This window comes from Cuculus canorus, chromosome 7 (assembly GCF_017976375.1).
Source record: "Cuculus canorus isolate bCucCan1 chromosome 7, bCucCan1.pri, whole genome shotgun sequence".
Classification (NCBI taxonomy): Eukaryota; Metazoa; Chordata; class Aves; order Cuculiformes; family Cuculidae; genus Cuculus; species Cuculus canorus.
The window spans coordinates 959,274-984,554 of NC_071407.1; the positions used below are offsets into that span (position 1 = coordinate 959,274).

The window sequence follows — 25,281 nt, forward strand, 5'->3', positions numbered from 1 at the left end:
ATTTACAACCATAACGTATTTTTAGAAATTAGTAATTGTGCAACATGCTGATCACATACATAAACAATCAAAGCAACATTGTGGTTAGAAGCAGCATTATTTGGGCTGTTGTTATTGGGGGTCGATAATAATAGTGATGCTGTCACTTGTGCTTCTTTTGCCTCTCCTCAGGTAGCCCTGGTAGTGGTGGAAGGAGTAGCTGTATCTGTAGCACGCTGATATTCTGCACCGCAGGCAAACTCTTCGGTATATGGGACCTCTGACCCTGAACCAGAACATCCTACTGCCTGGTGAGTAGTAATTCCCACAGGTTGGGTCCCTGACACACCTGAGAAAAGGAAAAAAGGGAAAACCCACCTGTAATTGTCACACAAAAATCATGGCATGGTCACAGAGCCCATTCATTTCATTAGTTACAAGAACCTTTCCTTCAAAGATTTCTACCTGTGCAGCTCATGCCCATTCACAGTGCAGAACTCCAGGATATGGATGCAGCCACGTGGAATTGTGCGTGTTGGTATAATACGTAACACAACACCCACAGACACCACGCGCGCGCGCGTGTGTGTGTGCAGAAATACGAACACCCAATGGAATTTTAAATATGGAAGGAAGAGTTACTGTGTAGGCACTTCGTTTTTTTTTATTTCAGCCTTAGAAAAGAGCTGTGAAGAAACAATTCCATGTCCCAAACCATCCAAACCCCTCTAGTCATGTGCTTCATCTTTCTCTAAATTCTTTATGTGATTTGGAAATGCCTTTTGCGAATTCATGCCAATTCTTCCTCCCTAGCAACCTGCTTTGGTGAGTGAAACATGGAAAGCCAACTACCAAAGCTGTGTGGGTTTGTTCTCATAGCTTGTTCCTTTAAAATCCTGCTGCTGCTTGCAAGCCGGTCACTCAACTGTCTTTTAGGACTATGTATCTTTGGTGTCTGTAGCTGTTGTCTGTGTGAAGTCAGTCATTTGTGAGGAATTACTTTGAAATGGTTGTTGAGATATTTTCCTTACTATTCTGGCTAAATCAGGTGCCACTGCTGTAAAGTCCTGAGGATCTGGAGAGACTGCCCTGTATCTGTCAGCAGGATCAGACGTGGTTCTGTGCTGTGGAGGACAGCACAAACAAAGAGATCCTGGTTTGGCTGAACAGAGATGAAGCCTTCACTGACTTTGAAAAACATGGTGAGTTGAAGAAGGCAAACTTGACAATAAATCAGCTTGAGAGAGTTTCCTGGTATGGAGACACTAACGGTGGATATTGTTTGGGCACCAGCGCTCTCTGTGAGATTTGCAGTCAATGTTTGCCAAGAGAATTTGAATGTCCATGCAGAAGGTGCCAGAAATGGGTCCTCCCACTGTGTTGAAATGGGTCTCAGCTGGGTGGGTTACAAGTTCAGAGCTGCAAAGCGTGGCTGAAGCCTGTTTCTGGATGTCTCCAGAAAGTCAGGAGCACTCAGGGGTAACGGGGTCCATGCCGGGAGAACCCTGGGCCACCTGTGGGGGCCCAGCAACAGCTCCCAGCAGAGGACATTGCCAGGTTGTGAGAAAGTGCACAGAGCCATGCAAGATAAGAGAGGCAAAATCACTGGCAAATCAGTTACTGCTGATTGGGGTTCAGTCAGTAGCTCAAGGACTGAAGAGGGAAAACACCAGCGTGTAAAGGCAGAAAGTCCTAAAGGGAACAAACTGATGGAGATCAGCAGCTGAACACATAGGAGGGTCTGTGTGAAGGGCCACAGGGGAAGAGTGACCCTGCCCTGACAGACTGTTGCCTGGCTGGCCAAGGTGCGTTGGGAGTCTCCGTGTGTGGTGAGCATGCTGAGGCCCAGCTCATTAAATCTGCTCTCTGTTATAGGTTGGAGCGGATACACCATCGCTTTGTACATCGTGGCTGTATCCCACTCACAAAGTCTCTTTGTTTCGGTCACATTTAACCGTGCACAAAGTGACCTGGCGAGGGAGGGTTACAAAAGGGAAGCGGAGCTGGGAGGTGTGTGCGATGGGGAAGGCTGATAATATCATCTAACTTAGAATAATGAGCTTTTAGAAGCTTAATTGTGTTGTGGTGTTAATGTAACATTTGTCTGTGCCTTGGATGTTCCATGTTGGCCTCCTGAGTCCTGGCGCTCACAAAGCCATGGGTTGGCCTCATCTGATATCAAGCTTTAAACATATTCTTGACTTTTTAGAAATAATTTTGATGTGTTTTCATGGGATAATTTCAAGCCCATCTGTTCCTACAAGCTGCCTTGTGCCCCAGCCTCTGTGCAAGATAGCACAGGAGTCGATCCCCAGCTGGCACTGGGCTTACTCGTGTGTCTGTTCACTGCCTGGTAGTAGGGTCTGGTGGTCACTGTTACAATTCCCTTCCCTAACTCTTCTATCAGTCAGTATTTAGAGGGTGGAAGTGTATCAACGTTGTTAATATATATTAGTTCACTTTATAAACTGTAATGTAACAAGGTAGTGGAATTTCACTGGACACTCTGGTATTGTTCCTGCTTCATTAAAATAAACTAAAGGGCATCCCAGCCCTGGAAAGGACAGCTTTGCTTCCTGGAAGCTTAGAGCTACCTGCAAAGGATTCCCTGGGACAGCTGAGGTGACACCAGCATCCCCGCCCCTCTGAGACATCTTTGAAAGCCTCTCAGCATCATTTGGTGTCATAGATCAGTAGCTCCAGCTACTGTCATGTTGTACCTGAGCATTTGAGGGGTGTAAGAACCCAGTGTAAAACCACATTCGAGGTGCCCCATTTTGGCTGGGACACCTCGTGTGCGTGAGTAAATATTTACCCTTGTAGCGTCACGCGTGGCATCCCAGGCCTCCTCGGCCCACACAGCCCAGTTAGGTATCTCAGCAGCATCAGCTGCGTGTAGGTGGGCAGGTATGGGGGGATTGCTGGGGAAGGAGAAGTTTAATGTTAGTGAACCATATGTGAGCATAGAATAAAACGCAGCACGTGTTAAATACGGGTATGTTTGCAAATAGAAACATGGTCCTTGCTGCTGAGGCTGGAAATGGCACTGAGTGGGGAGGAAATTAATTGCTCTCTCTTTGATGGGGTGCCAGTAAAAGCTCCTTACTGCCTCCTACAACTCACCCCGAGGTCACCAAGTTAGCGCTGCTGTTCGTTCTTGTGGGAAGAGGGTGAGCTGACTGTGATGATGAGCTGTTCCTTTGCCTGCGAGCCCTCTGGAGTCTGTGCACACTTGCCTGGGCAGGCATTTTAAATGTGGGTTTTCCGTCAATGCTGCAGGCACAGACCAGCTCATCCTCTTGACACTGACTGCCGAGGAGGGTTCACAGCATCCCTGGGTAAGATGCAGCATCCCCATGCCCTCTGCCTGCTCCCAGCCTCTCCCGCTTCCCTCTGCACTCCTATACCTTCTGCCGCAAACTGCCAGGCTCTCCCAGCTCACATCAATTACTCCGCACTTGGAAAGAGAAGTCACTAAAAAGAGGAAAGACTGAGGATGTCTTACCTGGGTCTGTAGGTGCTGGGGTTGTTTTCAGACGGGCTTTCAATGAAGGAAAAAAAAAAAGACAACAATTGAGACTGAATAATGAAAATGTGTGCTTTCTCTGTCATCAATTAATATAAACTGTTGTCAGCGGCATGTGTTCAGATTGGGAAATGTTAGTAGGAACAGCTCAGAGGAACAGAGTTGTCCTGGACAAAGTGCTCGTGATAAGAAAAGTGTACAGGCTGAGTACTAAAGATGAGCCCTTGCCAGCATCGGTGGGAACAAGAGTGAATGGTTTCCTTTGTGTAAGCAGAGTCTGTGCTGAAGTGCATGCTTTGCTGCTGCATCTTGTACACACAAGTCTGTGTGCTTCACTGGGGCAGCTGTGTGCCTTTCGCTCGTGCGTAGCTGGTAGGGACAGGCTTTAACAGAAGACTTCAGTCATTATCGAAGCGTGTGAGGTAGAATATTTCCCATTAATGAGCAGAAATCGCAATTCAAATTTCTCAATAAATCCCATTGTAGACCTTGGTTTTCTACAATGACTATATCAGAAGGATTCTCACAGACTTCCAGTGAGGGTGGGATATGAAAGAGCATGAATGCTGACTTTCTAGGAGCGAGATGATCTAGAGCCGATATTCATTTATACTGATGTAGCGTCTGCCCCAGCGCTTTCCCCTTCCCTGGTCCTTTTGGCAGCACAGGGATTTCTCCCATATTGGTACCAAGAGCATTTTCCATCCCTTGGTTTCTATGAGAGGCAAAGGAACCCTCCCCGAAGTTAAATGGCAGACCCATGAGGTTCTGGACACAGTGGAGACAGGGAGCCATGCTAGCACGTAATCAGATTATGATGGTGATAGATAACGAAGGCTGGAAAGCAGAGGGATGCTGCGTTACTCACTGGTGGTGATGGGTGCTGTGGGAGTTGGAGCGACCGACAGAGTATGTGAGGTTGTTACTGTGAGAACAACGAACAAGAAATTAAACATTGTCCACATTTTAAATACGTTGATGGCTCACATGAAATGTAGTGACCTGCTCACTACACTTCAGTAAATGACCAGCGATAAATACCTGGTTTGGCCGCCGTGGTGGGCTCAGTCGGGGCTGTCAAAGAGAAAGGAAAAGCCAAGCTTCAGTAACTGCTCTGTTATTGTATGAGCAGAGCAGGGACTTTTGATGGGGAGGGAATCAGTTTACTCCCAGGATCAAGTGTTAAGAGTAGTTCTCCCGAAGCTGTGGTCGCACATACCTGCTGCTTCAGGTGTTGTGCTTTCTGCAGGGGCTTCTTCGAGACATCAGAGAAAGCAAAACTGCAGGTTAACCGTTGTCCCAGCCCTGGTGAGGTGGCAGGCACCCAAACCAGAGGAGGCCTGTGGCTCTCCCTCGAGTGATGGTTAGCCACAACCCTGGACGCTGCTGCCCAGGGTGGGCACCAACAGAGTCTGCCCAGAGTGGGAGCATTTTCAATGGCAAGAAAACACATACCCCCCATGTAGGCTGGCTCTGCCGTGACCTCCGGCAGGCTCCTGTCCTGCATGAAGGGGCCTGGGAACCCACAGGATATTTGCTAACGACTGTTTGGATGCTGAGGGATTAGGCGATAAAGAAAGGTACAGTTTATGGTGTGTGGTGCCCACAGCAGTGGCGCGTGCTGCACTGATGGTGGTGAGGTCTGTGCTGCTGCGTCAGCAGGCGCTGAGCCTGGCTGTTCCCACAGGAAGCACAGCCTGGAAAGTGCAGGCAGACTTTCATGGAGTGGAATCTGAATTTATCCTGCTGTGGTGTGTCTGCCCCTGGAGCTGCCCCTTCCCTGTGCTTCATCAGGGCAGGGATTTCTCCGGTACCTAGACCAAGCCTGTTTCCCTCTTGTGTCGTGTATGGAAGCCAAGGGAGAGGCAATTGGGATTATCTCTGAAGCTAAATCCGTAAGATTATACACAATGGGAACAGGGAGGTGGTGACTGTGTGGTCACAACTTGGACAGAAGAGTAAGCATCTAAACCAGAGTAATGCAGTATTACTTACGAGTGGTAACGCCTGCTGGTTCAGGAGTTGGAGGGACTGTTACTGTGAGAGAGAAAAGGTGCAATTAAATATTGTCTGCATTCTAAATGTGTTTTTTTGCCCTGAGCCCCAGAGCAGCAGCCTCAGCCACATGCAGGTGTCTGGGAACATTTGGCTGCTGTGTTTGCCTGTGAACACAGATGCTGCGGGGCTGCAGCTGGCGCAGTGGTGTGCGCACCTGTGGGAAATCCTCCAGTGACAACCTGGGCTTGGGCAGGGACGTAAATGGCACATCTGGACGGGACACCGCTCTGGCAGCCAGCATCGCCTTGCCAGGAAGGCAGGGAGTCTGCCAAATCCTGAATCGAGACCGAAAATGGAAGCGCCTGAGCAGACACCTCAGCTCCCTCCTGCTGCTGGCTATTAATTGACCCCTTGACTTGATTGGGGGTGGCCGTGTGAGCCAGGGATCCCGCTCTCCCTCACAGTCCCTCTGCTCACCAGGGTTCAGTGAGTGGCCAGCAATAAATACCTGGTGTTTCAGCCTCTGTGTGCTTGGCTACGGCTGTCAAAGAGAAAGCAAAGAGCACGCCTCAGCTTGTCCAACCTTGAGCAAACAAAGCACAGACTGACAAAGCAAAGCCGTGTTGTCATTTAGGGGTAATTAGGCGTGGTATAATGAGATCCCTAATCCAGTCCATTATAGTGGCTTAACCCATCATTTGGCATTTGTGCAGAGCAGTTTGTGGTATTTCCACCGCCCCCGAGGGGGATGGCAGCCGTGCGTATGGCTGTGTGCGTCTCCACGAAGGCAAAGGGCTCAGCACAGCTGGACACCTCTGGCCACAGTTCCCACCAGGGGCTCGTGTTCCCCCGAGAGCCCTGGTTTCTTTGGGGCTAGCGATGAGGTGAGGGCGCTCTCACCTCTGACGGAGCCTGGCTTTTGGCTCAGCACTGCTAAAGCCCAGGGGAGTCAGTGCTCTGCTGTGGCAGAAGTTGTATTTGACTAAGCCTGAGACGAACAAATGGACACTGAAGTGCTCCATACCTGTTGATGCAGGTGTGGTGAGCTCCAGAGGGACTGTTGGGAGAGAAAAGAATATCAAAAGAAGGAATGTCGGATCAGTGTTTCAGTTTTAACGCGAGACACGCAGCAGCACGGCCAGGGCTCTCTCCAGAAACATAACTGAGGTGATGCTTTCCGAAGCCTTGGAGAAGGCTGGGGGTGTTTCTGCCAAGCCGTGCAGTGTGCTCTTCTGTTGGCCCACGGACCACCCCTTGCCATGGTCACAGGGCGACTTGGGCTCCCCACTGCACTGCTGTCTCCAGTCAGAATACAGAACTGCAGGAACACTGGGAATCAGTTTGGAAAAATCCTGAAGCAAGTTACTAAAAATGGATTTGTACTAAATGCAAGAGGATGAAATTTGATTTACTGGTCACAGTTCATAATTTATGGGAAATCAGGACGAGAAGGACTGAAATGTGGTAGTGATGGTGTAAAACCATGATTCTGTTGCTTTGCGCAACAGAGGGAAGGGTTTCTACCTTTTCTTTACCATCATTCTCATCAATAAAATCATAAAATCAAGGGATGGTTTGGGTTGGAAGGGACCTTAGAGATACATGGGCATGGGCAGGGACACCTCCCACTGGATCAGGGTGCTCAAAGCCCCATCCAATCCCTCCATACCGTAGTGCTGTCTAAAGCATGGACTCAGACACCCAAAGCCAACCTTTACCTGGGATACTTTGCAATCTGAGGTATATGGTCTGGGTTTTTTCACCCTTTGTTTAAACAGCATCTGGTTCCCCTTCGTTTCCCATCCTTGCTCACCCTCTGGCCTGGCAGATGGTTGGCACAGCCTCATTTCCCTGGAGCAGCAGCAGAGCTGTTTGTGCAGAGCGGGCTCATTTCTGAGCGCTGGGTGCTCACAGACCGCTCCACACATTTATCTCACTTTCAGAGAGAAAGGCTTTCAGAGAGCTGAAGTTCCAAATGAGTTTTATGAGCCCAGAGGGTATTTTTCTTTCAGAGAAAGAAATCAGGCACACTACCGACAATGTAAGCGAGGTCCTCCTGGTTTGTGGCCATCATAAACCGTTCCAAGTACACACACCTGCCTTACGCCTCGGTGGGTCGGTATTTATGAGGTTTTTGTTTGGGGACGTTTTGCTGTCACCTGGCAGCCATTTGTTACCAAGTAAAGCACATCCATGCAGAACGAGGGCTCTCTTTGTCCTTCATTCCCTCCTGCTGACCATGATCAAAGCTCCTTCCATCCGAGTGCCTCGGCAGAGCTGCCCGTACAGCAGCACCAGCAGCAACGGGCTTGGCTCGCTCCCCAGGACCTAGGTCTGAACTTGTACAAGACTGCCAGATGTCACAGGGGGAAGACAGGTAATTGAGACAAAAGTTAACGAACCTGTTGATCCTGGCACTGAGTATTCACTAGTGATGGTGAAAAGTCTTCGATAAAAAGTTTAAGGACTGCTTTAGCTCCCTAAATCCAGGTGGGAATAGCGAGAGAGAGGCAGAGTAAAATTTCTATATCCAGATCGTGACTTACACATTACAGGCAGAAATAAGTTTGTTGTGGTTCAGCTGATATTAAAAATGGCTTTACTGGGAGGGAGAGGTCTGTCCTTTTGAAGTTTTTAAGCTAATGAAGTATTTCCTTAATCTGAAATATGAACATCAATCTGAAATTCTTTTTGGGCGGAGGCACTTTCAGAGAGAAACAAATTAAATTATCTCTAATGTGTTCTTGTGGGGTGCCTGCAGGCAGCTGAAAAGGAACATTTTACTTTCAGCAAATTAATAAAAGGAATTAATTGATATTTGTATCTCTTCAAAGTCAGCACTTTGTGCTTAGTTAGGAGAAGAACATAGTGAAAGGAATTGGAGAGCACTGAGTTTTCCTGAGACTTCAGCACAAACCACAGTGCCTGCAGCAAGTACAGATGAAATACTGAGGATGTTAGAGCTGGGGAGGAGCCTGTTTCTCGCTTTAACCATTGAACAGCACCCCACACACACACAGTCTGCATAAGTAGGATTAAATGGTTTGCTCAGACACTTGGTTGAGTAGAGACAGGGAGAGCCGTTGACAGCCATGAGCACCCAGCGGTTCCCAGGACACCGCACACACCAGGCACTGCGTTCCTCGAGCTCGCACAAGAGTCAAGAGGGCACTCGTTTGAGAAATTCAAGTTCAACTTCTGAACACCGAGCAAATACAAGTAAATGCTGAGGGACCATATTAATTTCTCAGTTCCGCTGGCATGAGCAAAGCAGTGCAAATGTCTCTTACTCAGCTGTAACACAGCCCAGCCTGGGTAAGGAAGGCAAGGAGCAAGGTCTGATCAGAGCTCTGTAAAGTGTTCTTCAAGGTAGAAGAGCTTTCACTTCCATCCTTTTGCAAGTGAGATTAATGGCAGGAAAAGGTAGGAACACACTGACTGAGATTTCTTCCTTGCTGTGACGAAGGTTTGTCTGTTTGAGAAGGGCAATTAAACTGGTAAGGGGCTGGAGAACAAGTCTGACAGGGAGTGGCTGAGGGACCTGGGGCTGTTCAGTCTGGAGAAGAGGAGGCTGAGGGGAGACCCCATCACCTTATCACCGTCTACAACTGCCTGAAAGGAGGTTGTGGAGAGGTGGGTGCTGGGCTCTTCTCCCAGGTAACAAGTGGTGGGACGAGAGGGAATGGCCTCAAGCTGTGCCAGGGGAGGTTCAGACTGGGCATCAGGAAAAATGCACAGAAAGGGTTCTCAAGCGCTGGCAGAGGCTGCCCAGAGGGGTGGTGGAGGGATTTAAAAGATGGGCAGATGAAGTGCTTAGGGGTGCGATCTATTAGTGCACAGGTACGGCAGATAAGGCTGAAGAAGAAAACTTGTGTTAAAAAAATGTTGTAAAGAGAGGAATTATCAGTGGCCTTGCTAATTGTTTGTCATGTTCTGCAGCACCTGGGGCCAACAGATGGTGTGGGTGTTCACCAGCCACAGCCTCCGTCCTGTAATGAGACTCTGAGCAGCGGCCACTGAAACCTGAACCGTGCAGACAGTGGCAGAAGGTGAGGTAAGAGCTACGGGCTCTGGGAGTTCAGAGTGATCTTCATAAACTGAATCAATGTCAAAAGTCAGCAAGCTGAAATTCAATAAAGACGGTTGGAATGGGCTGCTCACTGGAAAGAGAAGACCAATGCACAAGGGCAACATCATCCTTTCAGCTGGCATAGAAGGATCATTGAAAAATGGACTGTTGTTAATGTGAACGCTGCAGGGAGCCCATCCAGTCTTGCTCTGAATGATTCACGAGAGCTGGTTATTCTTCCTGGCGCTGAAGAGACCTCAGCTGCTCAGCGCGTGATTGCATGTTTAAGAAAGATGGAGATGATGGGGAGAGCTTGGGTGCATGAATCCAGAAATGGAATAGGCTTGAAAATTGTGACCTCTAAGGCAAGTTTGAGAGAGCTGAATAGATTTTACGTGGGAAGTGTCTTTCACTGTCCTGAGGAGGATGTCCACCAGTTCTGTTGCTCTCTGGAGGATGCAGAGAGCTAAAAAAGCCACTATAGGCACTACAGAAAACGACCATCGATAAAAAAACTTTGAGTACGGAGCCCAACACAATTTTTTTGGTGTATCTTGAAAGTATCTGTCAAGTTCAGAGACAAAGTACATCTCCCTGGGGGAGGTTTGCAGTGGAGTTTAAGCCTACTGGAGCCACCAGTGCCTGCTCCAGTGGAAGAGGAGTGGGGACAGCCTGTAGGGTAGGGAGGGCTCAGCTCAGCTTGTGGCTGATGCAAAATGACCCTGTCTTGTGAAATCCTGGCTTTAAGACTTTCTGATACCCAAGAAATTATTTCATAGAGTCATTAAAATGGATCATTCATTAAAAACTATGTGTCTTATGCAATAGATGCCAGAAGAAGAGTTGCCCCAGCAAAGGGGATGGGGAAGGGTGGGACAGAGGCACACGCCCTGCAGCACGACCAGCACCGAAGAAGGGCTGGAGCAGAGCTCTGTGTAAGTGGGGATGGTTTCCCCTCCCCAGCACGGACCACGTAGAGGTGTGGAAGGGGGTATGAACAGGACACGCGTGCGAGATGTGCCCAGGATTGTCTCGTAGGCACCTGTCTGCAGCTCGGGGGCTTTCAGAGCCCCAGACAGTGCCTTGTGATGCAGGACAGGGTCAGGTTTGCCCCTAAACCATGCAGAGCTCACAGGTTGTACCCGGTTGTCTGTTACCTTCACTCAGCGTGGATGGCGATGCTGGAGATGTGAACGGCTCTGTTCTGGCCAGGGCAGATGTGACCAAGTCACCTTCTGTCAGAGAACGTTCCGTCAAAGCTTTGGGGGGAATAAAATTAGGAACAATGAGCAGTAATGACCAAACATCAATGGGAACCAGAATTAAATTTTTGGTTAAAATCACCGGGATTTGTCATTTTGCTAGAAAAGTGTGGAAATGGGGGGAGATTTTTGCAGAGAGCACACATGGTCCCATCCCTCACACTTCTGCCCAACTCCCTACCACCACGTCATGGTGAGATAAAGAAATACTTTAAATCTGCATTTTTAAACTTAGTTACTGGAGAATGAGCAATGTGTTCACAGCCCTCTTTATTAAAACTTCATTGCATCCATTTTCCACACAACATGGCTTTCCCTTAGCTCACTCAGTTTCCAGTTTGTTTTTGCAGGTGTACTTTTGTCTTCCTAAGCTGTGCTCGGGATTCCTGGGGCGGATGCTGCTCAGCCTCTTCATTTACTGAAGTGGCTGCAAAGCAGGAACGTGGGAGAGGAGAAGGGACTGTGAAAGAGTTGAGGAAAGCCATTCCTGCACAGAAGCGTCCATCTCCTTGGTGTGAGGGTTCAACAGGGGTGAGTGAGGGAAAGCCGAGAGAGATGGCTTCTGTACCGTGTCACGTGCTGCCATCTCCATCTTTAGGTCTGGGGAAGAGCAAGGATTATTAAATCTTTCAGGTGAAGATGTGAAGATGTCACAATCTGAATTACTCGTTGGTGCTCTCCACAGTAAAGTAACCACTTTTCCCTAGACAAAAGCCCTGATATTTGGGCACCTGTGGTGATGCTCAAGTGATGCAAAAAGTATGAGCAGCTTAAAGCCCCAAATTATTCGTAATTCTACATTTCTCAAGCTTTAAAAGCCAAATATGTTAGAAGTCAAGATTTTAGAAGCTGGTTTCTTTCTTCACTGAGATGATTAATTAGCATTTGTCTTATCTTATATGTTGTACAGTTAGTGTAATCCTACCAGCATAATTTTAAACAAACATAAACACTATTATTATTAGATTTTTTGGCTTTATTGTCTGTTCTTACCTTCTGCAGCTGTAGAAGGGATTGCTGGAGCTGAGGTACCTTCACCTTCTGTGAGTGGGGTGGGTGAAATGGATGAGACTCCTGGAGCTGAGGTATCTTCACCTTCTGTGGGTGAAATGGATGAGACTCCTGGAGCTGAGGTATCTCCGCCTTCCGTGGGTGGGGTGGGCGAAATGGAGGATTCTGCAGTGTTTTCAGAGGCTGTGAAAAGAAAGAACCGCAGAAACGAGAAGGAGAAAGCATTCAGGTGAGGCTGAGTGACTGAAATCAGCTCCTGATGAATTTAATTGCCTTCAGGCTTTGTGGATAAAGGGAGTCTGTCCACAGCCACTGACACAGCTCAGAGATGGATTTTCATGTTCATGCTTTGCATTGTAAGTATCAAAAAAGTTTCAGGCTCCTCTCACCGAGAGTCAGAAAAGCTGAAGGAATGTGAGGAGCAAGAACAGAAATGGGCGTTGGAAATTGGCAGTGGCGTTATTTGGATCTGGTTTCTCAACACTGCAGTGGGTGTGCATTGTCAATGTTATTAAGGAGTTAAAAAAGTGAAATAACGAGGGGTATTGTGGCCCTATAGAGGGGGAGATGTTTATTGCAGCTATTCCTGGCTTATCTGCCTGCAAGTGTTTCTCCCACAGGTGCAGGAGTCATTGGAGAAGGGAGGGAGAGGCCATCAGGACTGATGCTGAAATACAGCACCTGCTTTTCCCGCAGGTCTCTGCTGGATCTGCCTGAGCATCGCCGTTAGAGGTGGGAGCTGTGCCTCTCTCATCCCCAGCTCCCCGGGCTGAGCCTGCAGCATCCTGAACCACAGGCTGGGAGAGGGCAAATCTGAGCTGAGGGGTCCTCGAGAGGGAGTACAGGATCAGCCACTCATCCCGGACTGGCCAGGTAAGAGAACTCGAGCCTGGAGGTTTATAACTTATTCAGAATCCTGACAGGTACTGTTACAGATGGAGAAAAACAGAGAGTGGGTGGCTTTTTTTCTCGAGCCTCACTTCTTAACGGAACAAAAATGAAGATAACAGTTTCCTTCAGACCCTGTGGCTCAGATCCTGCAGTGTGGAGCTTGCCTCGAGGCAGCCTTTGCGCGCAGCGTTCACAGTTGATGATGGCAGCAGCGGTGCCTTTGACAGCCAGAAAGCCAACGCGCTGGGACCAAGCGGCTCAGATGCATCAGCGAGCTCCAGCTGCACTGGGAGGTGGGTTTGCAGTATTCCTTGGCATTTGCATCGATGTCCCCCCCTAATCAAGACCTTTAACCACGTGTTTCTAACACGCTTCATGGTGGGCAATGCCCGTTACCTGTCTGCAGCGGAGCTGGGATTTCTGATGTCCTGCTTTCCTTGGTGACGGCGGTGGAGGCACCTCTGCTACAAAAGGAGACTGTAAAGATGAGAAATTAAATGGTTGCAAGGAGCGAATACAAGTACAAGAGTGATTTGAGGAGCTAGTCACTTGCTTTGGGTCTCAGACTTGATAAAAAAGCTGCATTATCAGCCTGGCAATTGAGTGGGGAGCAGAGGTCTGACCCAGGGAGAGAAACGTGAGCTCCTGGCTGAGCTCCCCAATGCTTTTGGTTTTTTTATGTGTTGTATTTATAGCTACAATCTCAGATGTATTAATCATTAAAAGCATAAATTCCCGACATCCTGGCAGCCCTGTATTAAAGTGCCCATACTGGGAGCTGTTCCTTCACAGGGGAGTTTCATTTGTAGTTGTCTGCTATGAATGTGTTACAGGTTTATGTGGTCACACCCTAATGTGGCTGAAAACTCCAAATTAATAGAATATTTATTTTAAATAGCACGTGGAAAATGGCTGTTCTTACCTTTATGAGTCGTGCTGTTGGGAGCTGATGTGGTATTTTCCTCTGTGTCCGTAGTGGGTGCAGCGGATGTGACTGAGGCCAGGAGAGAATTGAGGAAATAAGGAGATTGGCAGCAATTAGGAGTGAACCGAAATCTTGATGGAGGAAAGTAGATTTGGGCTTTGCAGGACAGTGAGCCAATGTATAGCTCCTTTTTTAATTTTTTTTCTGAAAAAGGAGACTTTCACCTTCATTTAATAATAAAGACAGCAGGTATTTCCGGATGCATTCTTTTACTCATAGAAATGCAGTGGTCATGTGGAAAGGTGCAAAGTGGCCGTTGTTGGGGGAATAAAGAATGAGGTTTGCCTTATGCTTTGGAGGTGACTTCCCATGTGCCTCACCTTCCTCGAGGGTTGCCAAGGTCCCTGGAGCAGATGGCATCTCCGTCTCTGCTGGGCTTGAGCTGGGGGCAGAGGAGGAGTCTGCGGAGGTGGCTGGAGCGGGGGGAAACGTGTGACTCGGTAAAAACACCACCGTGTAAAAGAAAACGTATTGCAAGGATCTGTGAAATCATGAATACTTCGGGCAAGACAGTTCCTTGGACTTTAGCTTTTGGTAACGCGGCTCAGAAGAGCACATTCCTGCTAGTGATTATCAGTGAATCTGGGAGGGGCGGTGGTGCAACCGGTGCCCCTCTGCGCAGGGTACAAGCACACCCTGTCACCATCCTACCTCTGCACCGGCTCAAGGACCACGAAAAATTAAGCAAAGTTATTAAAAGGTGAAGAAAATATCCAGGTAGGAACACCTCAAATGAACCAATAGTAAAGATCTCACCGCACACACGTGCTGTCTGGATAACTGTATGTGCAGGCAGACTTAATCACGTGCCCTTTTTCCCTCTGACCACATTTTCCTATGGAAATGAAGATGCTATTGGCCATTGGCTCTCCCAGGGCTAATGGCAAGCAGAGCTATTAAATATTTCACCGAATTCCCACTGTTCCACCTGTCTGCTCTAAACAAATGACATATATTACTCAGAATGCCCGCACATGACTTTTGCAGTTTGTTTTTTCCCTTGCCTTTGCCGGCTGATGTCCAGGGCTCTGTAGTAGATGTCATAGCAGTGCTGTCTGTGGAAAAGGTTGATGCAGAAGTGGAAGTTTGGGGCTCACTGGAGGTTGCTGGATCTTAAAGAAAATAATTTATTAGAGAACTGTAACAATGGTCGTGAGAACTGAGACACTGGTGAACTAATTTAGACATTAGGATGGTGCTGGGCTCTTCTCCCAAGTAACCAGGAATAGGATGAGAGGGAATGGCCTCAAGTTGTGCCAGGGGAGGTTCAGATTGGATATTAGGAAAAATTTCTTTGCTGAAAGAGTGGTGAAGCCCTGGCAGAGGCTGCTCAGGGCAGTGGGGGAGCCTCCATCCCTGGAGGGGTTCAGAAAGCGTGTGGACGTGGCGCTTCAGGACAAGGAGTAGTTGGCATGGTGGGGTTGGGCTGATGGTTGGACTGGGTGATCTTAGAGGTCTTTTCTGACCCCACTGAGTCTATGATTGGGTTTCATGCCACTCTGGGTAAGTGCACCAGACTGTAACCTCTGGCAGTGTGAGTGTCCATTAATGGCAGTTCTAAATGCCCTTCAGAGATATTTGCCAGTGGTGCCATCTGTGCAGGAAGGGCATGAAGGGTGTGCAGCCGCGGCTCAGGACTACAGCAATGTGGGTTTGCAGGCTCAAGTCTTGACAAGAAATGATTTTCAAAACTGCTCTTTCAGTTCTGGGCTGCGTATGATAAAACCCTGCAATTTAGCACCTGGTCCTCTGTGGCTGCATGTTGTGAAGAGCATTAGTAATTAACTCAACACTTAGAAACCACAGGAGAGGTGAGTCGTGTCCATCCTTTAATGGTTCCAGGGTGCTATGATTATTTTAGGAACAGTAAAAAAATGGGAGTCAGAAACTTAGACCTGGAGTGTTCAGACTCGCCTGATGATTTCCCTAATTGGTAGCAGACTCGTGGCCAATACGGTTCCTACGAGCAATCCAAAGAGCAGAGATAATGTTACAGGGGATGAATAACTGTTAACTTGGAGCAATAACTGGTAATGTGGAGCAATAACTAGTAATTTGGAGCATAAACCTTTCTAGAATGCTGTCTGCCGTAGCTGTAACTGTGTCATTTTTTAGTTGACAGTTACTCTCTGAGCATTTGGGGAGACTGTGGAGAGCAAAGGGAGCCGTGTCTGGAGAGCCCTGCCTTACCTGTGGCTGCAGCCGTGGACTGTGCTGCACCTGCGAACGGGGGAGAAAGCAAAAAATTACTTTTATTGTGCGATTATTTATATTGCTTCAAAACCAGGCTGCTTCTAGTAATGCAGCCCTTGATTTCACCTGTTTATGACAAGAGGATTAGTTTCTATTTTCGGTTCAGACATGCCCGGTGCTCACCTGGATGTGCTTCTATCTATCTCCTTTTAACTGCTTGCCTTTCCTGTCTTGGGAATGGCTATAGTCAGAACTGACTAAAGTGGTCCTGAACTGCCTTCTTTTCCCCATTTTCATACTCGGTGCTTGCTGTTACCGCTCTTGCTGTTGCGTTCAGGGCATCCTTTTGTTCCTTAACCACGCAGACCAGCCTAAATGCAAGGAGTGTCCACATATACACAGTTCTGCTCTAGTCTCGTTTTCAAGCTCTACTCTGATGTTTTGTGCATTTATGCGCAAGAAAACCCAAAGAGATTTTTAAGAACGCATAACTTATTTTTTTACCCGAACAGATGACACTGACGTCCTCGTTGTGCCCACAGTCATGTGTGCTCCAGCCGGCGTGCTGGCAGTCCCAAAGGTAAGATTCGGTTCCCCTACACTGCACATCATCCAGGTGGATGTCATCGCTGCCAGAGCCAAAGTAAGACCATCCCAAGACAGAAACAACTTCACCACAGTTGAGTTGTCGGCATACGACGCTGCCACTGCTTATAGTGAAGTGATCATCGCAGACTGTCCCCCATTTGCCGTTGTAGTACACTTCAACCCTCCCGGCACATCGGTCCCCTCCGGATACCAGTCGCAGCTGCGGATCTTCTGAAACTGAAGCCAGGATTGACAGGTAAGCGTCTCAATTTGTTCATTCCCAGGATATCCAAACTTCTTCCATCTAAGATTGCACCCCCACCTGCGCAGGGACGAGCTGCCTGGTGTTGCTGTGTCCCCGGTACCCAGGGGTTACTGGGGAAGGTCTGCAGCACACGGAACAGTGCAGGGCAGGGAGCTGAGCAGCAGAGCCCACATCGGCGTGGTTCACACCGCTCTGCTGCGTACAGGACCTCACCTGTCACAGCCGGTTAGTGTTGGCTGTGCTGGAGAGACAGCCAGCTCACTCAGAGCCGGCTCGTGCATCCCTGCAGCGCTGCCGGATGTGTTCACACCCAGGAGCATCTCTTGCCCTCTTACCTGTGCGTTCAAATTTCTCTTTTATCCATTTTGAAAATCTGTCCCATAGGGTTTGACCTCCATTTCCAGATGAGTTCCACCAGGTACCGCTCGCTGTGGCAGAGAAGAGAACACCTTAGCATTGCTGTGGCACATCGCAGTTCCGGGTACATTTGACACTGCGCTGTGAGATGGTACCCAGTGTGTGTTGACAGAGTTAGGTACAATAAGAGCTGGCACGTGGTGTGTTTTCGAAGCTGCCCTGCGGTTCCTCCCTGTGTCTGGAAGGACGTGCTCATTTCCTGTTTCAGTAGATAATGACTGTAGGCGACCTATTCCATGGCAGCACAGAAAATAAAAGGGTTCCGACCCCATTCATCCTCATGTACGTCCTTCACCTCCAGTGAAGACATGGGCCTCTGGGAGCTGAGCTCTGCGGGTTTCACTGGGGCGGTAGAAAGCATTACCTGAGCTGTTTGGGATTCCCACAACAACTGGGGGCTGAGGACCATTTGCCCGTGCAGACCATGAGGTCTGTTTTGTCTGACGGCCCCACGTGTCAGCTCACGCAGCGCTCTGCACACGCCCGCTCGGGTCTGTCTGGCTCTGCCCAGCTCTGTCTGTCTGGCTCTGCGGTGAAGACATCAGGAGGAAATTCTTCACGCTGAGGGTGGGGAGGCCCTGGCCCACGCTGCCCAGGGAAGTCTTGGCTGCCCCATCCCTGGAGGGGTTCAAGGCCAGGTTGGATGGGGCTCGGACCCCCCGATCCGGTGGGAGGCATCCCTGCCCGTGGCAGGGAGTTTGGAATTAGATCATCTTTAAGGTCCCTTCCAACACAAACAATTCCGTGATTCTATGAAGAATGCACTACGCACCGCCAAAGGTATTTGAAACTCTGTGTTTGATTAAATGAGACTCTGGCATCACGGTTCAGACCCCAGGGGATGAAATGGTCTTCCCAAACAGAATGCGAACATGGAGTGTAACTGTGTGGTCTGGATAATCTCTAGTTTTAGTCACATAAAAAACTTTGCAAATCTGCATATAGTCACTGAAAGCTATTTAGGCTGCCAGGAGTCAAAGCGGTGCTTTCAAATGGCAGCTTTTGGCAGGAATATCCTCACTCTGTCAGAATTACTGTGCTCTGAAGAGCTGTGCCTCAGTCACTAAAATGGGAAGAAATTTCAGTTTGGAATTTTTTTCTTTGATTTCAAATTAGCTTTTGCTCTTCGGGCACTTCACTGTCACAGACTTTTACCTGCAAGAATGCATCAGGGATACTAAATATTGAGTTTTCAAGACAGGATCCTAAGTGATTTTTCCAGTCAAAGTTAATCCAGCCCACATCAGGTCAAATCAAAGACAAAAGTGAATGTATTGCATAGGCACAAAGATTACAGGGCTGGGATTTGACCACCTTCTTGAAACGCAGCTGAGTCCTCTCTGATCTGAACTTCCCTCTGGGCTGCCTTTGCTCTCTTCTCATAAATGATTCAACGTAGCCAAGCCCTTAATCTACGCTCTATGAAATGATTCTTTTTGTGTCAGGGATTGCCGAGACTTTATTTGAGGCGCCCATGCTGGCAATTACAGATCCATGTATCTCATTCCAGTTGGCGAGATGATAAGGAAGGTTTGTGGTTATATTTCTTTGACACTTGAATGAGCGTGGCACTGCACTAACCGATGTTCCCAGCTGGGTTTGGCAGGCTCTCTGTGTTTTTTTCTCTCTCTACATCTTTAAATGTACAGAATAGAGAATTTAAACTCTAAACTAGAATATTAGAATAAGAACTTTTGGAGAACAATTTTCCCAAGCTATTCCCCTCACAGAAGAGAAACAAAAAACATTCTTCAGCCTTCTTGGTCCATAACCTCCATGGATCATGTTTTGAAATGCAACCTATGGCTTTTATCTGAATTTTTGAATGAGAAGACAAATGAAACCATCAGTTTGATAATACAAATCTTGCCAGCAATATTCTAGGAGACTTTGCCACCGGTTCCCGGTAAGCCAGGCTGTCTCAGTAACTAATGCTGTCTGTAACATCTCCCTGCAAGCATGAAAGCACATCAGACACGGTACCTGGTTCAGATAGAAGAGCAGCACTCAACAGAAGCGTCCAGATGAGACTCACATGAAGGTCCATTTTCATCATGGTTTTCTGCTCCAACCCAAAGCAATTCCAGAATTTATACGAGATGAGTTCTGGTTGACACCAAAGGCGTGTGCTGTGCAACTTGATCTTCCTTCTTAACTTCCAGATCGATGCCAAGGAAGTGATTTACTGTGTATTTTCATTTTGCAGTGTACATTTGGACACCCGGATAAATAGATCCCAACAGTGCTGTTCCGGACTGGCTCCTGAGATCTTCCCAAACACTCCCTGGGCACCTTTGTGGCCATGAGTCGATGATGTGGTTGTTCCAGGAAGCAGTGGTTTAGTTTCGGAGATTAGGCTGTTTGGTAAGGTTTCTCATACCCCCAGTTAAGTTGGTTTCCAAGTTGCAACCATACTGAACCAGATTAAATTGGTGTGAGAATTGTGCGAAAAGAAAATTGGCATCCTAAAAACATCAAGAAAGTCTCTACCAAAGGACAGATACTCCTGTGAAATGAGGTTTCTATACCTTTCCGTATTTCTCTGACTCCTCTTTAGTGTGGGATGAGGCCCCTCCAGTGTGTTTCAGATCCTCAGTTCTCTCTCTTTCACTTGCAGCCTACAGAGCCAAGAGAGCCGTTGGCCAAGGCACAGTTGGGTGAGAAGAACTTCTTTGGGCATAAAGAAAGACCATTGCTGAACTGCATCAACCAAAGAAATGGAGCAAGGTAAGGCCAAAGGGCTAAATCAAGCTAAAACTGTGCGGGTCATGGAATCTGTGTGCAAAATCAGAAGGACACAGCCAGCTGCTATGCCCTGTTCTGTACAGACTGAGGTAAAGGGGCTCTGTGCAGTGATCTACACTGATCTGCTGTGGTGAGCACTGTGGGGAAAATCCCAGTGATCCTTACTAGCCATGAAGTTGTCAAAGGGAATTTGACGCCTTCATTACTTTACAGTAATCATAAATGCTTGTTGAGATGCAGACTCCACTGACAATTCAAACCTTGCTGTCCATCTAGCAGTTCCTCAGCTGGCGTGTTCCTCATTGAAGTAGGTTGAGAGTTCTCTCTCGTCTTCAGAGGTCGAGCACAGTCCCGTGTGTTACATCCCTCACAGATTCAGAGCCCAAGGGAGCAGAGCCTTTGCGTGTCAGGAGCTATGAGATGTGATTTTAGTTCTGGGAGATAGCACACAAAAGAATTAAGGCACAACATACATTATTTTTCAGGTGAAGAGGAGAAACTAGAAACAGATTTTTATTCTACTCACATGAGATACGAGATCATGGGACGAGGGGCAAAAGATATTGTAGTGCCAGTATAAATACCAATGAATGAAGGACTTGGAGAAAGCATGAAAAAAAAGGCATCACAATGAGGAAATGCGCAATGGGTTATGCTGGAAATTCTCCTTCCTCACCTGTTTTCATGATGTCTTTTCAGATTTTTACTTGAATGAAAAAAAGGGAATGCCACCTAGAAAGGCCATGCTATACAACTGGAAAAGATTTACCTCCAGCGAATGTCTTCAGCAGGAGCCCTTCGGCCACATAATTTTGACCCTGACATGAGGTGGTGGTGTCTACACCACTGTGGCCTCCGATACCCCAAAGGGACGCCTTCAGCTCTACCTCTCTCTGTACCAGAGAAGATGGGGCTCTGCTGGGGAGAGAAAGAAACCAAAGCTAAAGGTTTGTAGCCATTTTAAAAAAGGAAGGTACATTCTTTCCATGAATGCTTTTCTTATTTTCTTAACTCTTAACTATGGTGTGCGATACCTGCCGAGACACCCCTGTTCTTACCGTCACCATTCTTTCTTGAGCAAAGCCTGTCCTGTCAGGTACCTAAGCTCCTAGATCCGTGTGTGGTTACATTAATTCTGTGTCATTTGCTGAAGCGAATACGTGGCTTTATGGTAGATCCTTATCAATACATTTCTATCCAAATAGCTCCAAGCTGGGCTTGAACAGGACGGGATGTACCAGCTGTATTTCCGACAGCAATTAAGCTATTTTATGCAAACATTTTTGAAGGGCAAAGAAACCTCATGAAGAATTTATTCTCAAAACAAAGGCAAACAAGTTCTTTATATCTTGTGATTCAACCCAAGTCTGAGCACTCTGGGTTTAAAGATTTGGATCTGAACAATGTCACATGGAAGACGCAGAAGTTGGATGTGCTTGCGCCATTTCAGTGCACTTCATATCCAGCTTATAATGAACCTGCCGGCTGCTGGGCTTCCAACGACATTTTTTCTTGAGGAGTAGAGTCCTATAGAAGTAGCTAAGGTGTCGGTTTGGCTGCTCAGCCGAACAGTGGGCTCAGCAGTGAAGTTGATTGCCCAAGAAATCCCATGCAGCTGAAGCATGGGCGCTAATGGAAAGCGAGGACGTAAATCTCGTTATCTGGTTGTAGGCACCTCATCTATTTATTAACTAAGCTCTTAATTGGTGGCATTTCATGGCCCCTCCATTTGGAGCCTGAGTATAGGGGAAGGAAGATACGAGGAACACAGCTCAATGCCAGTGTCTTGAATACGAAGAAGTGTCGAGGTTTGTTTTTTCAGGATCCCTCAGTCTCTTTTGTAAGACAGATGTCAAAGAAACTGTTGGACCCAGCGAACACATGAAGGGCTGATAACTCTGTTCCCCAGCTCTTGCCTAGTGAAGCTGAGCTCGCCTTAGGCTGTTTTACACCACATCTAAGAAGTAATGTTTGCAGGCACAAATGTGAGCAAGGGCAGAAGGTTTGTACAAGGTTTGTATTGGGTAGTGGTAGGTGGCAAAGAACACCCATGCTCCACGTTAAACACTGCAGCTCCTCTCACGGATAGTGAAGGTGCCGTCAAAAAGGAGGTGATAAATCCTCAATCCAAAGCTAAGCAAGCAGAGTAATCCTGTGTGGCAGGAACAGCGGTGATGACAGCAGGGATGACCTTTGTGGTCTGTTTCCCAGAACATCCCCTGACAGAAATCCGTCCGAATCCGCTCACGGAGAACAAGTGCTGTTTGTCTCTCCTGTAACGCTTTCACACTGCAGGTTCGGGGTTTGGCTTTGTGAAGTTTTGCTGCACTGGCAAAACCATCCCTCCCTGGAAACGACGTTTTCCAGATTTTTCAAACTGGATATGAATATTGGTGTGTGTTTTGCATTGTGAAATACAGACACAGAGGTCCGCACACACATATATTTGTGTATGTCACATATTCTCTACAGGACACCTTACCATAAGGATGAGTTCTCTGTGCTGCTCTGCAGTCCTGTTTGGGCAACTTCACCACCAGCAAATAAAAGGAGCTCACAAAAAGCATTTAAATGCTTAATTTTCATAGAAATCTGTAGTGGTACAATTACCATGAGGATTTGGGTCCAACACCGTTTAAAAGGCCACAAGCAATGGGAAAATGCGAAGCTGTTCCGGAGACTGCAGCCGCTGGAGGGCAGCCAGGCACTGTCCTTGGGAAGTGAGCTCCTCTGGATGAGGTGGTGCTTTCGTAGGGTCCATAAGGAGGTCTCTGCTTTGTCAAATACCGTTGAAAGTAAGCAGAGATGAAAATAAAAGCATGCATAAGAGACAGCTACAAACAGCAGGATGGTTGTTTCCATTGCTCACCTGTCTTTTGCCAAGATTGGAGGTGTCTATCTCTTTCATGTTCTCTTACAGTTCTTCACTCATTACTTAGTGAGGTTATAGACCATGACACCTAATGACTCTCCTAGCCAATGTTTGTAAAGGATTCCATTGAAATATCTTTGCAGGAATAAGCTGGGACTGACCACCTGGATGGGCTTTGAGGTCCCTTCCGAACCAAACCATTCCATGACTCTGTGATTCTACGTATGGGTGAACGAAGGTTCCTTACTTTTTCTGCTTTGAGAAAAAAATCTGGTAATGAACACAGGAATAAAATAATGTATTGTCAAAGAGTGGCAGGGTGGAAAGGATGCAGCAGGAGAAGTGAGCAGGCAGGGGAGCCAAAGGCTGCCTTTCCTCCTGCTCTCTCAGCCCCAGTCCCTGCTGCCCTGATAACAGCAGTCCTTGCTCCTGTGCACACGTGCACCTCTGCATGCTTGGGGTCACCAGGGGACTGGGTGCAATGTGTGTGCCCCAAAGGATGGTGAGTAGCAGTTATACAGCTTTGTGGTATGGCTTGGGCTTGGAAATGCAATGTTCCATTGAGGTTTGGAGACCCAGCGTACGTGCCTGGCTGCTGGCTCCTGTCAAGACCCACAGTGCTGTACGTTTAGTGCTGCTGTTACTCGTGCCATCTGTATGGAGCTGTGTAGTGTCCTAATCTTTGTTGCTTACCTGCCCAGACATATTCTCAATTGAAATTAAAATGCATATTCCTGCAATACATTCTTTTTCTCTCTGCCACTCATTGCACTAACTTCAACCCTGGTAAGTTCTGAAGGGAAAGGTATTTTTGCACGTGGCAGAATGTACGGAGAAAGGGCAAACCTAGGTGAAGTAAATCATATCCCAGATAACAACCTTCAAAAGATGGTGAATTTATTGGTAATTAAAGTGGAAACCTCACATGTGAATGATCTTCTATGGACAAAACTGAATATTGAGTGCTGGGTCTGCACTCCTGATCCCGGAGGAGAATTGTGTTGAGATAAGGGTGTCACCTTCCAGCCTCTGGAAGATCCAGTCCACCCCTGTGAGGGAAAATCTTCATCAGAGATGAAGGCTCTGCCAGTGTCAGTGGGTACCGGTGATCTTGGCTCTGCTCACGTTTCAGGGGGTTATGTCATCCTGAGCGCAGCCAAAGCTTTGTGTCAACACAGGGTGAACCCAGGCTGCTTATCTTGGCATGTGCTGCATTCTTGAAGTTTTCCTGCTTTTCATGTTCATGTGGGCAATGGTACGGTCTTAATAAGGAGGTTTTTCTCAGCTTCTAGGAGATCCCTTCACTTTCAGCAGGCACCATGGGTGGAGGTCACACTGGGTAGCAGCGGTGCCAGTGATGGTCTCCAGCATCCTTCAAGCACTTGTTATCGTGAAAATGGAAGCGGCTTTCTGAGGCGTTGGGGCTGCTGGGGAGTGAGGTTGACTAGTACTGCTTTAAATGACTTTTACTTAGGTTTTGATGGTAAAATCAATGCAGTAATAAACAGAGATGAATGGTTGAAGCCCACAGTCTGACCAGATGCTGACTTTTTTGCTCACTCAAGAAGTAAGACCATCTATGTTGGTTCTTGTCTGCACAGTGGTGTTGGTTGCAGTGTGGGCTTGCACGTGTGAGGCAGTGCAAACACACAGCCTTTGAGCCTCCTTAGAAACTGGGGGAGAAAAATTGAATTCAAACTGCAGTGCCAGGAACCCCTCAAGACAATAGGGGTTCCAGGCTGTATCTCAAAGGGTTCATTTTCAGCTTGATCTGGAAGTGTCACCCCAGCTGCCAGACTGCACAGCTTTCGGGAAGCATCTCATGTGACGCTTGGATCAATGCTTGCAGTGTTGGCAGAGAGCAGCCCACTTGTCTTCCCAAACAATAGGATCCTTAGAGAATCCAGTGAACTTTGGTGAAACAAAGATGACTTGTTCTGCACTGGCAAGGCTCAAATCAAGTGTTTATTCTACCTGCACAGTGCGCAGCTTTCAAAAGCACACTGCCCAGGAGCTCTAAAAGAAACTGAAGCGACAGCTTTTGGCCACCCTTCTGCAGCTGGGGCTGCACAGCTGGCTTTCTGAGCCTGGCACTAGGAGCCAGCCCTTCGGAAAGGCCTGCCTTTCAGAGAATCACAGAAGGATTTGGGTTGGAAGGGACCTTAAAGCCCATCCTGTTCCAACCCCCCTACCATGGGCAGTATTAAAAATTGAACTAATTTCTTCCTTCTTGAAAGGAGACTTGAAATGTGTTGCAATATTTAAATGATGTTTTGGTAAAGCCTGAAAAGTGTCCTCACTGAGATTCAATCTCTTGGATGAGGTTTCCAGGTTTGTTTGGTTTAGGATGTATATAAATAGGAAACTTTCAATTGATTCAACAAGGCTTTAGATCGGATTGTGTGGTTCAGCCTCCACTGCCCATGGTACGGGGGTTGGAACTAGATTATCTTTAAGGTCCGTTCCAACCTGAACTATTC

At 47.6% G+C, this 25,281-nt stretch overlaps 2 protein-coding genes and 1 long non-coding RNA gene across 3 annotated transcripts; 1 reads left to right on the plus strand and 2 right to left on the minus strand.

The window, feature by feature from the left end:
- Nucleotides 1–16,084, minus strand: LOC128852687 (uncharacterized). The gene is made up of 16 exons (XM_054071526.1): nucleotides 16,041–16,084; nucleotides 15,912–15,941; nucleotides 14,726–14,776; nucleotides 14,042–14,103; nucleotides 13,659–13,730; nucleotides 13,133–13,213; nucleotides 11,828–12,028; nucleotides 10,730–10,831; nucleotides 6,528–6,560; nucleotides 5,501–5,542; nucleotides 4,725–4,760; nucleotides 4,547–4,579; nucleotides 4,374–4,430; nucleotides 3,485–3,520; nucleotides 2,795–2,900; nucleotides 1–328 (listed from the first exon to the last, which is right to left on the minus strand). Exons 1-16 carry the CDS (start codon nucleotides 16,082–16,084, stop codon nucleotides 112–114), a joined length of 1,203 nt encoding a protein of 400 aa, XP_053927501.1. The 3' UTR covers nucleotides 1–111.
- Nucleotides 16,085–16,332: 248 nt separating this feature from the next.
- On the minus strand, nucleotides 16,333–19,268 carry LOC128852668 (scavenger receptor cysteine-rich type 1 protein M130-like). The gene is made up of 3 exons (XM_054071140.1): nucleotides 19,168–19,268; nucleotides 17,103–17,195; nucleotides 16,333–16,739 (listed from the first exon to the last, which is right to left on the minus strand). The coding sequence occupies exons 1-3, from the start codon at nucleotides 19,238–19,240 to the stop codon at nucleotides 16,336–16,338; spliced, it is 570 nt and encodes a 189-aa protein (XP_053927115.1). The 5' UTR covers nucleotides 19,241–19,268; the 3' UTR covers nucleotides 16,333–16,335.
- A 512-nt stretch (nucleotides 19,269–19,780) lies between these two features.
- Nucleotides 19,781–24,141, plus strand: LOC128852669 (uncharacterized). The gene is made up of 3 exons (XR_008450638.1): nucleotides 19,781–19,911; nucleotides 20,629–20,876; nucleotides 22,945–24,141. It is a non-coding gene; the product is annotated as an uncharacterized LOC128852669 (long non-coding RNA).
- The last annotated feature ends 1,140 nt before the right edge of the window (nucleotides 24,142–25,281 follow it).